At 41.3% G+C, this 14,170-nt stretch overlaps 1 protein-coding gene across 4 annotated transcripts in view; it reads left to right on the top strand.

Moving 5' to 3' along the window:
- The window catches only part of Pdgfd (platelet derived growth factor D), a 224,359-nt gene that overhangs the window by 155,136 nt on the left and 55,053 nt on the right, over window positions 1–14,170 (top strand). For 2 of the 4 annotated variants that reach the window (XM_013511231.1, XM_013511230.1), the window contains exons 3-4: window positions 262–442; window positions 3,131–3,166. In XM_013511231.1, the coding sequence (XP_013366685.1) occupies window positions 262–442; window positions 3,131–3,166 (217 nt within the window). The remainder of the gene's footprint in view (window positions 1–261; window positions 443–3,130; window positions 3,167–14,170) is intronic. The other 2 variants (XM_005377999.2, XM_005377998.2) reach the window with 1 other exon arrangement.

Raw genomic sequence — 14,170 nt, 5'->3', positions numbered from 1 at the left:
TTTTTCAAGATTTTCTAAACCAGTTTCTCAGGAAATAGCCCATTTCAATTACTGATGATTGATCTGCAAACAATCATCATTGGATATTTTTTTTCTTGGAGTGGATTATCACAGTTTGAATTGGGAAGGCTTAATCCCCAAATTAGCTTTTATTTCCATTGGTAAGTCTTGAAAAATCATATGTTAGTTTTCATTTTTTAGTGAAGTGGTAGATTTCAAAATATATTTTGACTGAAAGAGTTTGTGTCAAATTGGTCCTAGATATGATTTTGTGGAAGTTGAAGACGTGTCTGAAACAAGCACCATCATCAGAGGACGGTGGTGCGGACATAAGGAGGCTCCTCCAAGGATAACATCAAGAACAAACCAAATCAAAATCACTTTCAAGTCTGACGACTACTTCGTGGCTAAGCCTGGTTTCAGGATGTATTACTCCTTGCTGGTAAGTCATTAAACCACATCATTAAAAGCGCACACTGATATCATGAAATAAAGGGCTCATTCTTTAAAATTCAATATAGTATTGTGCAGGAGAATGTAGTTTATGAATTCCTTATGACAAATATTGTTCTTACCCTATGGCCAAAATGCCTTTAATCATAAGAAATGCTGCTTGGATCTACTCAGTCATTCTTTGGGTCATGCATTTTGAAAGACAACATAGCAAATAGCAAAGGAGAAATAGTTTATAGTAAAGCAGATGTGAAATCACTTTAGATTCAATTGAAGCAAAGTAAATATATAGCAAAACAGAAGGTGTGTGAGTATGGAACAGATTTTAAGAAAAGCTAAACATTTTTTTTTGGTTTGAAAACTTATCCATGAATCTCCTCACAGAAAAAGCATCCTGGTGATTTTCCTGTAAATGATGCTCCAGATTTGGGCAGAGTCTGTTTTAATCACCAAGCCTAGATGTTGGCAGGCCCCTTCCAGATCGTTAGATTCACTCAGGACTCAGGAGCATGAATCCTGTTTGCTACACCCATGCTTATTTGTAGGCTCGCTTCTACTTAAACAGCTCAGCAATCATTTCCAGCTTTAAATGGTTCTGACGGTTAGAAAATGTTCAAGCTCATATTGAGCCAAAATCTACAGTGAGTTAATTTGAGTTGCTGGGTGATACACAATCAGGGATCTTCTTCACTCATTCATTCGTGTAGCATTAAGTACGGATGTCAAAATTGAACACAGTGGCAACAATTTGTTTGGGCTTTATTTTCTTAAGAATTACATTTAAAATAGGAAACAATCTTGCTTCCTTTTTAATCTAATGGGATTTTTTTCATTATGATGAATATTGAACACGAAGTGACTTGTATATCGGAACACTGTAGGTGGAAAAGCTAGCCTGAGGTGACACCGGTTCCAGTTATGATTTGAAAATAACCCATCAAGCATGATTTACATTATTATGCACTCATGCAGTGCTGTTCAGCGTAAAAACTGAAGTATGAACATTTGATTTCTGCATTGCTTTTCCTTCTAATGTGTTTGGTGATGCAGTTTTCAGTCGGTCATGGGCAGAGCAGACTTGGAATTTTAGAATGGTGATAGACAGGGTCAGTGAGAGTTCTTTTTACCTTACAATGCTAAGCTCCATTAGTACTAATGCGTATGCACCCTGGGATGCTTTGGTTATAAGTTGAGTGGTTCATAAATCAATGAGAAACACCCCAACTCTAACAATGTCTTGAAGGCAACACAACTTTGTGGAAGGTGGTACGTATCTGGGCTGAGAGAGAAGGCATGCTCTCATTGGAGCTGTTTGGGGTCATGGTGCAGACTCATCATTCATTTTCTGGACCACCTCTGTAGTGTAGATGTAAACTAACATCACTCATTTACCCCACCGGTATGTGCAATTATGCTTTAAAGAAATAATGGTAGTTGTGATTTTTTAAGTGTTTTCCTGCTGGTCTTCCATCCCTCCTGTAGTCTTTTGCCACTATGTAAGGTCAATTAGGGCCAAAGTACTTTTGTGGCTGAATTCCAAAAGGTAAAATAAGCTGAACTTTACATATGTAGAGACTGTATGTACGGATCTTTGACAAAACTCTGCCGTTTGATGGTTGCTGAATAGGTAATCATCACACATGTCTTGACAACTCTGGTGGGAAAATCATTATCTTCGTGTTTATGTTTCTCTCAGAGAGGCTTGAAAGAAGTATTTACAAACCCAGGAGTCTAGGTTCAAAACTGAAAGTGAGCTCAACATAAATTAATAAGGACACAGTGGGGTTAAAAATGACAAGCCCTCATCAAGTATACTTAGTGATTTTTAGAAAACTAAAACTCTCAAGGGCAAGGGTGGTGAAGCTGTGGCAACTCGCCGTTGGGGCATAAAGAGCTCTCTCAGCCAAGCCAACCCAGCCAAGGGCTGACAAATTATCAGCATGCACACCACAACAAAGATTGCATTAATTGTACAAAAGCATGCCAACTGCAAACTTTTACCTTTCAATAAAAAGCTGTTTGTAGCACTGAAAGCTCTGTGATTGTGTTTTTCTTTTAAGATAAAAGGTGCTAGTGCGTGACTTGTGTTTTCTAAGCTTAAACCTCAGGATTCAGGTTTAATTTCAGCACTGGCACTTTGCAATAAAAAGAGGGCTTTGGGTCGCTGTTTGTGTGCTGGGTCTCTAAAAGGGTCACCACCACTGCTGGTGGAGTTGGACACAGCTCTTATTAAACTCTTACTTTAAGGAATGGCAGGTGATAGGGAAATTTGAGCCTTAAGAATAGTTTCTTAGGGGTCCAAAAGTACCCTGGGGAATGACAAGAAGCTGTAGGAGAGGTCAAGATCCCCTCACTCCTTATCTCTCCTTTCCACTTTTCTGACTCCTACAGAACATCTCTCGTCTCCCTTCCTCTGTAGCTGTCCAGGTGCATGGAGACTTCCCTAAGACTGCATAAGAAGTGTCGGGAGCACCTGAACCCCCTGCAGTAGAATCACATCTGTGCAATCTATGTGCATACACTTTTAGAAAACCCAAGTGTAAATTCTTAGCTCATATTTCACTTCTGCAATCCATGGGAAACTTATGACTAACATTAAGGTAACTAGTGGGGAATGCTTATCTTCTTTTGTTTTTCAATGTGCTTGAAATTTCAATCTTCTGTTGTTTTTTTATAGCACCTATCACAGTCTCCCCCAGAGCGGAAAGCGCAGGTACGTGAGGCAGGGGTTGATGTAAAGCATACTGTGGATTGAAGCAGCATCTACTGACTGCTAGTGATGTGATACTGAATCACTTTTTTACCCACTTTTTACATCTTTAAAATTGGAATTGGTATGAGAATTTAAAATGGTATGAGTACTTAGCCCAGCACCTGCAATATATATCTGTGTCCTCCAAAAAATAAACTTTTGGAGATAGGCTAAGCATCTGTTCCTATACATATTCTAAAGAGTGCTTCCTACTAGAGTATGTCTGTTACATAGACCCTTTAATCAGAAAATATGATTCATAAGAGCCACCTAATTTTATTTTCTTACTCTCCTGTTTGGTCTTTTCTAATTTCACTCCCTTGAGGACAGTAGATAGCTTCAGAATATATAATTAAGCAGAAGGGATAGTGTTATCAAACAGTTCCTAGAAAGATTACCTAAGTACATTAAGATCTTCCACCACAAATCCAGTTTGCTAGGGAGTGAGAGAATGGTTGTTTGGTTAGAAATATTTTGTGAAAAGCACTAAGGCTATTATTGGAAAGCTGTCCAGGGACAAGATACCTGGTGGATAGTGTACAGAGAGTCAGTAGATGTAATTTCAGCTCCTCTATCTGCTATTTCCTCATCTCTGCATAGGGACAAAGATGTCCTGACATTAGGCAGTTCTGAGAATTAAATAGGATAGTTTTTGTATACCACTCTCCCTGAAACCTACTAATTACTCAAATATCTGCTAAGACTATTATCGCTACTGATGGTATTACAATTAATACATCAGGTGATAGGTAAGCATGGTATTCCCGGATTGACAGCCCAGCACTGTGTGTGTGTGTGTGTGTGTGTGTGTGTGTGTGTGTGCATTCTTGCACACTGACATTGATTCACTTCATTCAAGTGGAAGCATGTTTTAACAAACACGAGAAGTGTGTATGTATGTGCATCTGTGCACATGCTTAATAGTAAAGTAGTTTTGTAAAATTCAAAAATAAAGTCATTTAAAAAGTATTCCAAAAATCTGTTTTATTAATAAAGTATGGTTTGTTTCACAAATGGAAATTTGCTAATACCCATTGTTAATGCTTTCTCAGATAAAAAAGCAATTTCACCGGGCCAGTTGCTTAACTATCTCTGCAGTGAATTAACTTCAAGTGGTACAGTTAAGATTTCCATTGAGATTAAAAATTCAAATGAAGCATGGTGTTGCATAGAACTATTTTAAATAGAAAAGGCAGAAAATGGAAAGGATGAGAAGGCAGAAGGGCTGGAGGACAAAGAAGAAGAGAGCCCGGGAGTTGAATAAGATAAGATACTCAGTTCTAATATCTTGTGCAAATTCTAATTTTCAGTATCTCAACTTTGCTAATTAGTGAAATAAAAAATTCTCAGCAACAAAATAAAGGTGGGCAATTCTTCTGAACAATTCTTAAACAAAGCTAGAGAGTAAAGTGACTCTTGCCTTTTCTCTGTAAAATGTGTAGCAATTCCTTCGTAATTAGCAGAGCCAGGTTATTGGGCTTCTGAAAATCCACAGTTGCTCTGGCCATTTCAGTCTGCACTATAAGGGGAGCCAGAGACAGTGAAAGTGTGTGTGGCGATATCCATAGCAGATTCTGCTTATCTCAGTTTCTTCTCCTCAGATGTATCCTACTAGATATTTGGGAGCTACAGTATTGTTTCATAAATGCCTACCGTGAGCCAGACCAGGCATGTCCACTGCCCTGGAAGAAGACAGGCAGTCTCTGGCCTCAGGAACTCTCACAATAGTGGGAAAAAATGCACATCAAACCCATAAGCAGGAAAATAGGTGCATCTGTACAAACATGGGTTGTTTAAGCTCTTTAAAGTTGTATAAGAGAGCACTTGATGAAGAGTGGCTGAAAAGGGGCCCACTCCAGCCAAGAGGCCGAGGAAGATCCGTCCATGTAAACTCGCAACGGTGATTGGAAGTAGTAGAAGGCGCAAGACATGAAAAGCTATGAAAGATGCATTCGTTAGACAGAAGAGCAAATGCTAAGAAACAGAAAAGGCCGTAATGGAAAAGAGGAGGCATCTTCCCTCTGGTAGTAATGATGCCATTGGTTCCTCGGCGTTTAGGCTGTGGGGAGGAAGCAAACAGAAGAGGGAGAAGCACAACTCTAGCTAACTCCTCTCTCAGTTAAGGGTGAGGAAGGAGATCTCATATCCTTATCTCAGTCCATCCTGTTTTGATATATTGTAAGTTTTCAATATGATGGGATGAGACAGCTGAAGCCAGAAGATCAGCTAAGGCAAGATGCTTAAAAGTATCAACAAGACAGTAAACAATGTGTGGACAGAAATGCGGGGCATAGCTAAGGGTCAGGCAGGAGGATAGCAGAGCGAGAGAGCAAACATATGCTCCACAATGCTGGAGTCAATGCTGGTGGGCGCGGCTGGCCAGCCTGGTTGCCGTAATGAGGGTTAGCCAAAGCACACTTTCTTATGGAAAGATTCTCATTGCTGCAACATTTTATAGGTAAGGATAGAGAGGTGTTTTGTGTGTTGTGTTGTGTTGTGTTGTCTCATGTTTTGTTTTGTTTTGTTTTGTTTTACCAATACTAGGGAGTGAATTTAGAGCCTTAACACTGAGCTACAGCCTCAGCCCTTTTTTATTTTATTTTTAGACAGTGTCTTACTAAGTTGCTGAGTTGCCTATGCTGGGCTTAAACTTGGGGTCGTCCTGTGTTGGCCTCCCAGAGAGCTGGATTAGATGCGTGCACCATGCCCAGCTAGGCATTCTCATTTACTATTTCACAAATATTCTATAATTTCACCAGTTAGTGGCCATTGATGAATTAGTATTCTCTGACAAGGTTGACTGAATTGGATGAGTTATTTTCAGCTGCTTGCTCTCCTAAAATATAAATGCATATTCTGAAGTGGGAGAGTGAAGAGCAAACTTTAACATAATCCTAGAGCAAGGGATAACTTGACAAAGAACACGGCTAGGTCCGTAAGAAAATGGTAATGCAAAGGGAGAAAAGGGGAAAGTTAACCTTTTCTGATAGGGCGGGCAGCAGACGAGGAGGAGGTAGCAAAGTGTGGAGAGAACAGCAGAAGACAACAGAGTTGGCCAGAATGGCCCAGCCTAGTCATGCACCTGTCTCAGCATTTCATCAAGCACCTATTATGTGCTATGCACTATGGAATGGTGAACAAAATTCTTATCTTTTTAGAACTTAGAGTTCGATAGTACAATCCTATTACTACTATTACTACTACTACTAAATATATTAGAATAGTATCTAGCATTTTGGATGACCGTGAGGATTAAATATATGAGGATTGTATCATACATAGTACCATAAATAATCTACTGCTAGGAAACCTAGAATTAGAAAACCTAGAATTTCCTCACATTCCCATGAAGACCTGTAAAGAAAAAATATGGAATTTAGAGACACAAAATCTAGAGATCTAGTGCCTACACCAGCCCTGTTATTGCACAAGTGAAGCAATGAACCTAGGTTAGGTTTTACAATTATGCAAATAAGACCACAAATACATAGAAGACTGAAGTTTGGTTGTGGTCATTGAGCTCATACGTACATGTTATCACTGTGACATAAAGCCTGAGACCCACGTCAGACAAACGTGAACACACCCAAAATTGTGCACAAAATTTCAAGAACCACCTTGAATCTCCACGACATCTTACAGATCCATAGGTGCCACTCAGAGCTCCACATATCTGCCTGTCAGTGTTATCTAACTTGGAGATATTGTGTTATGTGCTGAGTGGTCCTTTTTGACACAAGCACTGTTTGAAATAATACTTTACTGCTGTAATTAATTTTCCTCACAAACTCCATATGCTAATCACATGAGCAAAAGATTCCCCTGCGTGCCGAGTAAACACATTTCCAGCTTCGAGAGGGATGATATTTAATAGCACTTGCAAAGTCCAGCATCCTGTTTATCTCGTTTTTTATTACATGGACATGCTGCAAGTAAACTTAGTTCTTGAAAACCAGAAAGCCATAGTGACGTTTAAATGACTCTGTCCCTTTTATACACAGGCAACCTTTTCTGTGTAACTCCACTTTGTGGTGCAGTGATATTTTGGTAGATGAAAAAATGAGAAACATAAAGGAAACAAAGTACTCAGAAAATGGCTTACGTGTTTGAGAGAGGCCTCAGTCAGAGCAGAATTTCTTTTTCTCTTGAAACAATTCTTTACTGAAGTGAAGTTAAATAAAACTATTTTCATCTAATGTTCTCTTATACATCTAACAAGTATATCAGAAGTATACCCTGTAAAAGGGAAGAAACTGAGAGTCCTGAGGGGGAGGTGTGGGCTCAGTTAGAAACCAGTGTAAACTGCTCTTCCACCATGCTTTGGGAGAGGGGCACTGAACTTCGCTAAGGGGGGAATTCCTGAGCTGACTCAGGGAAGGAAGAGCGTCCCAGGAAGAGGTTATCACCTAAATACAGGCAAAGAAAGGCGAGAAAAGGCAGAAGTTTGAGAATATCACAATGAGTTAACTCCCTGTTGCAGGTTAAGGATGCCAAGCACTTAACACTGTTCTAGCTGATAGAAAAAAATATGCAGGAAGCCAAAAGGACATCAAGATAGCAGTTTTATAAATGAGGGTCCCCAAAACAGTGAAGTTTAAGACTGCTTAGTAACACTAGAGTTCAGACCTCAGCTGGGAAGGAAAGCCAAAGCCGGGATGTCTTACTGGAAATGCAAATTCAGACCAAACGATTCTAATAAAAGCGCTGAGGTCAGTACAACATGTGGGTGCAGTTCCTCCTCTTGCTGCGTGGAAGATTACAGTTTTGGTCGCAATGGTTGATAGTCACAAGTGGGCGAGACAGCTGGCGAGGAAGGCAGTTGCTGAGCAGGTAGACTGTGCTGAGCAGAGGGACTGAGGAAGCGGAGGAGAACTAAGACCCCTCCTGGTGGTCAGTGCCAGCAGCAACCATTCAGGAGAAAATGGGGAAGGGGTGTAGGGCAGGAATGGAGAGAGGCGGTTAGAAATGGTGAAGGGAAGCAATGTTTAAAGACCAAAATCAAAACTGTTTGTTGATGTCTTCATATCTGTGGGTTTCCGGAGTAGTATTGAAGGCGTTTTCCCTTTGGAAGAGCAAACCAAGGCTGTGTGGTACTTAATTTTTCAAGCTGTCATTTTTGGTAACAGTTCTTGAGAATTTAATTCTACCCACACTAGTCTAAGGACACCCAGCCGATCTGCTCCATTCTCCAGGGATCACCCATTCTGCGTGGAAGTGAAAGATCTCATAAACTCCAGGAGACGTCGGTCTCCCCTCCCAGGTGTGTGAAGGCATTGGAAATCAATCATGTAGACAGGACTCCTCCATCCTTGAAAATGACTGTCCCTGAGATTGCCTTTATCCGGGAGCATGTGACCGAGTGAGACTGACCTCCATTCAAAATTGTTGCTCTCACCTGTGAGAAAAGTGGGGTACAGATGAAAAGTTGCTTCTTTCTTGTTTTGCAACTGAAAATTGGAGCAAGACAAAGGGAGAGGGAGAGAGAAACTGGAAAGGCGTGGAGCTATCGCTGAGAAGAGCTACCCGAATAAACAATCAAGTAATCATAGCTCTTTGACTGTCCCAGCTAATCCCTTCCTGTCTCATCTCCCTCCCTCCCGTACCCTCTACCATCAGTCTGTCCTGCACATGCCCCTAAACTAAAGCAGTGATTACACCATTTCCCAGCTGAAAAACTGTGAAGACTCCCAGTTTTTTACGGAAACCTGTGGAACTACTTCACTGTGATACTCAGAGCCCTGTGGTTTCTGACCTCCGCCTAACGTTCCAACTATAATTCCATTCCAACTATAATTCTTCTCTCTTCTCAAATATATATATACACTTCTTTTTGTACATTTTTTGTCATAGCACTTTTCAAGTTGCTGGGACAAAATTCTTGACACTTGCAATTTAAAGGAAAACAGGTTTATTTTGACTCAGTTTCAGAAGTTTCCACCCATGTTCAGCAAGCTTACACACACAAAAGGCGTAGGAAAAGAGCCTGCGTGGAGGGAAAAGCTCACATCATGGCGGTTGGGAAGTACTGAGGGAGCTGAGGAGCCAGAGGGGAAGCATACCCTTCCTGGTCATGCCCACAATGACCCACTGCTTCTGACCAGACCCCACAGCCTAACAGTAAGTCAGCTACATCACCCCCACAGTGCAAGATGAGTCACCTTCCAAAAGGCCGAGGAGCACACGAGGCTTTGGTGGATATTCTCGATCGAAACCATTAAAGTATTCTTCAGGCCTTATCTCTTGCTGGCCCCACCTCCTGATGAGCTGCCATCTCCTGTCCCTTAGATTTTCTTACATGCTTTTCCTCAAGCATCCAAGTCCTCCTCTGCCTGCCAAAGTCACATTCATGTCAGAAACGCTTTGCTCTTAACTTCTTAACCACATAGACTCTTTTATTAAACATCCACTTTGCTATTCTTTATCAACCCTGTGGTTTTCCAAAGAGAGTATAATGTACACATATCCCACATACTTCAAAAAGACACCCACAGTCCCCATCACTCAAACATGGCCATCGTGAATATTTGGAAACACATCAGTCTTTCTAATCATCAAAGCCCATGAACATGTCTCGCTGTCTTTCCCCTGCTGAAAGCTCCTTGAGGTCCAGAGTGACCTGCTCCTCTGGGCCAGCAATAGATCTGAGTAGGCCTCCTCATGTTTAACTGAGCTGAACCCAGAATGATTCATTGAGCACAACTCCACATAAAAGAGCCCTCCCAACGACATGCAAAGGGAACATACACCAGAAGACCCTGGACTGTGTTTATAGGATTCTGAAAAACCTGCTCCTGCTCACTCTCCCGCTGCAGTCATACCATACCAACCGCCCCTAGCTGCAATTCCCAAGACTGACTGAACCTTGCAGGGCTGGAGGGCAAGAGCTGGTGTAGGGGCGAGGATGAGGGGGCATAATAGAGGTCAACTATCAGAGAAACTGTGGAATAGACACCAAGCACATAACGAAGCATTCTGATTTTAAACCTGGTATCCATAACACTTGAACCTTGCGAAGGCAGGCAGCTGCATCAAGAACGGCGTGACCTTTCATCAGATTGTGTAACTGTGACACCATCGCAGACAGGATTCGGTCCTTTGTTACGCAGCTGCTGAGCTAACCTGCTGCTTGAACAGCACTGCCAAACTAGAAAGACTTGAGACTTCAGAATAATTGTAAAAGGTCCCTAGGATCCCAGTAGAGCCTTCATTCCAGAGACTCCTTTCGGAGGCCTCATTTGATAGATATATTTTTCTGAGATTTTATATATAAGTCAGAGACACTCACATTCAAATCTGTATGTCATCTTTGAAGGTTTGGACAGACATATCTAAACATTCCAAGCTGCTGTCTGTCCATCTGTAAAATGAGACGGATTCATTTGCACCGCAGGCAGCTGGAGGGTCATCCTTAAACTGTAGGGCTTCGGTACCCAATCTGGGTGTAGAACATGGAGCTACACTTACTTCTACCATTAAATGTCTTTGGAAAGTTATCTGTCTTATGTGAGTTCAGCTGGTCTCGCAAAGTACTATAGAGTGAAAGGCTTACAAACATCAGCTCCTCACAGTTTTGGAGACTGGGAATCTGAGATCCAGGGGCCGGCATGTTTCTAGTGGGAGCCCTCTTCCGGTTACACGTTGCCAGCTTCTCATATTCTTCTGTGACAGGAACAGGGTGAGGCAGCTCTTCTGGCATTTTCTGTTTTCCTGATATGCTAAAACCAGATATTTTCATAAGAAAAGAAACAGACACTAAAGCCTCCTACTATTTGAATTTATATAATATCTCTAACAGGTTGAAAAAGAAATATGAATAATCAATGCAATATTATGTCATTTAGCCATGAGATATGACCCAAATTGGGTGGTAATTTTTAATTGTTAACAAAATTGAAATATGGTTACAAAGTCCTAACCAAAAAGTCATTTCTGAGAGAACGTCAGAATTATAACAGCAGGGTCTGATTTAAAATTTCAGGCCAGATCCTTGTTTTGATTTACTGGGACAATGAACAACTCTAACGAGTCCATTTTGTCCTGCAGCTTTGGTAAGAGTATCTCTAGTAGAACAAAAAGGAAAAATATTTGCTTCACATCCATAGGAAAATAAAACAGCTATTTCCGAGGCCAGTGACAGGGTGACTGACAACAGGAATCTTATTTTTGTGGCCCATGTTCCTCTTGCAGTTACTGGAGCACCTGCCCACCCCATTCCTCCATCCATTGTGCCCTCACCAAATACCCCAGAGAGATTTCCTCATAAATCAGAATGACTCAAAGGGTGTGTGTGCAGATTAGGCTGTAAATTAATTTTCTAATTAACTGAGGCACTTACCCTGCAAACATTCTATGGATCTCAGTCTTTCTCCCAGGTTCCACTTTAGGTCCTGGGAATACAGATCAGTGGTGAAACCCCTACCCTTCAGACACTCAGGTGAGGTAGATGTGTGATAAATCATAGCTGAGCATCTGTGAGAGTGGAAGGGAGAAGTAATTGTATCCCAGGGAAAAATGAGGTCATCGGGAAATGATAAACAGAGCAAGCAGTACCTAGCCCAGGGAAGAGCTGGGGAATCTTTCAGTCTCAGCAGAGGATACAGCAGGAGTCACTGACCAATAACAGCTTAAAGCCTCACCTCACCCAAGTTATCCGTATTCAAAGGCAATAAAGCCCAAAGCTAAAGGAAGGATGTTGGCTAGAGGCGAACAGAAGCATCAAATCCTAGAAAAAATGATTTATAACCAAGTGTTTATATTAAAATTATCTAAGAACAGCTTTTGTTTTCTTTAAGAACAGATGCTCAGAACTGAGCTTAGATTTATTCAGTCAGAATCTCTTGAGGAAAAGTCATCAAAACTGTCTTTAAAAGCTCCTCATCTGATTCTGATGTGAATTGTTTGCCTTGATAGGAAGTCTTTATGCAGAAAGCAAAGCCCCAGAAATCAACCCCTCCTCTGAGAGTGCCACTTTCTCGTTCATGTTTGTTGCTCATTTTGCAGCTCCAGAGCGCCAAGCTCACTGAATCTGTTGGGATCTGTTTTGTGGCACTTAGGTTTTGATGTTTTGTCTCTAAACTAGGAGCATTTCAAAGACAAGGACATCCCTTGGTACAGGGGCACAGATATAAATTCCTACAGGAATTCACATTTTTATTTAGAAAGCTTTTGGAAAATCTATGACTTTTTCTAAAAACCTATTATGCACCAAGCAAACGACAAGATTAAATGAGATGTAGTACGGGGAAGCATTTTGTCAAATGTAAGTGTCCCACATGATTTTGAGGTATTGTGACAAACTGTAGCATATTTTGTAATCCCCTTTAAGACCTCGGGAGACTGGTAAATTCTTGTGAGTTCACTTTTGTAGCGATGTAAACATATGTAAAGTCTCAGGAAAAGAGGCCTTTCAATTAATTTGTTCTCTTAATCCCACACCATTTTTTTTTTTTTTTTTTTTTTTTTTTTTTTTTCTGGTACCAGGAACCGAACTCACGACCTTGCGCTTGCCAGGCAGGCGCTTTTGCCACTGAGCTAAATCCCCATCCCCTCCCACACCATTTCTAATCGAGCAGTAGCTGGCTCGGATGTTCCACAGCGAATTCCCTGTGTGAGGGCCTTAGGAGAGAGCCGACCTAGGACATCCACTTTGCAAGAAAAGATTCACGTTTTGCTATGTTCATAAAAAAGGGAAAGAAAACAACTTATTCCCTTAAGAACACCTCGCTTATGCATTGCCTGTTTCCTTCCCTCAGTTAGTTAGGTTTCATTTTGAAGACACTTCAATGGAGAGGAATTTTATTCAGTGTCACTATTTAGAGAAAGGTTTGTTTGCACAGCAAAGCACTACCTGCTGCCTATTTTCTCGGGAATGTGTTTGCAGGAGGGATGACGCTGTGTAAGGAGCCTGGTAGGGAAGCAGCAGCAGCACCACCCCTCAGCCTCTCCCTGTGTGAGGTGACAGGAACTTGTCCTTTCAAGCACTTGCTGAGCATTCTACCTTCTCTTCTCCTATTCTAATAATTATGTAACCTCGTTTAAATGGCTCCTCAGCACACTTCAGTTTGATGCCAACTGTTTCATCTCATTATTTAAATTGGTAGCTTTAGCAGACATCTTTTTAAAGATACAGAAACATTCCTATATACGAGACATCCTGCTGCCTTGAAAAGCAGATGTAATAAGTGGCCTCCTAGAACCCCCACCTTTTATTTTATACCAGGAATTGAACTCAGGGTTTACACCTGCCAAGCAGGGGCTGTACCTCTGGGCTACATCCCCAGCACTCCACGCTCTTTTATAATGTGTCCTTCTGGACATACTTTGTATATTTTAACCAAAATAGAATGGAGCTGTGTAGTACAAGATACAGCTATCAAGAGGAGTTGGAATGTGTAATTCAGGAAATAGTTATGGAGAACCTACTATATGCTGAGTATGGAGGGATTCAGGGTTCTAGCCCAGATTCTGAAGAAGAGCTAAGACAATATCTGCCAAGGTTTATGCAGAATGTCCCACTGAAGCCTCATGTGGGGAAGATGGGAGGATGCTGGGGCACTGTGCCCATCGGCAGAATCCACACAGATGAGTGTGCTGTTGGAAGGGGAGTGTCAGGAAGAGATGGGTCACCGGGGAGTGATCGGGGAGGTGTGCTTGATACTGGCTGGCTCACTGAGGCTAAGCAGATGGAAACTAAGCAATCTTCTCAATCATTCACCAAATCCCCATGTTGCAATTGAGAACACTGTAGTCCATAAAGTGATATACCCACCTTGATGCTGCTATATAGTACTTCTAGGTAAATTTTTTTCTTATTAGTATTAACATCATTGACATTTATACCATCTCACTCTACTTCTCCTCAATCCCTGAAAGAATCAGATGTGAACCTACCATTGACACATTCTCAGTAAGTAGGTACAGGGTACTTCTTTTTGTTTGTTTGTTTATTTTGGTTTTGGGGGGGGG

Source organism: Chinchilla lanigera, unplaced genomic scaffold (genome assembly GCF_000276665.1).
Source record: "Chinchilla lanigera isolate Chin_1 unplaced genomic scaffold, ChiLan1.0 scaffold00011, whole genome shotgun sequence".
Taxonomy (NCBI): domain Eukaryota; kingdom Metazoa; phylum Chordata; class Mammalia; order Rodentia; family Chinchillidae; genus Chinchilla; species Chinchilla lanigera.
Note: the sequence above shows the minus strand (reverse complement) of the source record. Positions and strands in the feature narration are given on the sequence as shown.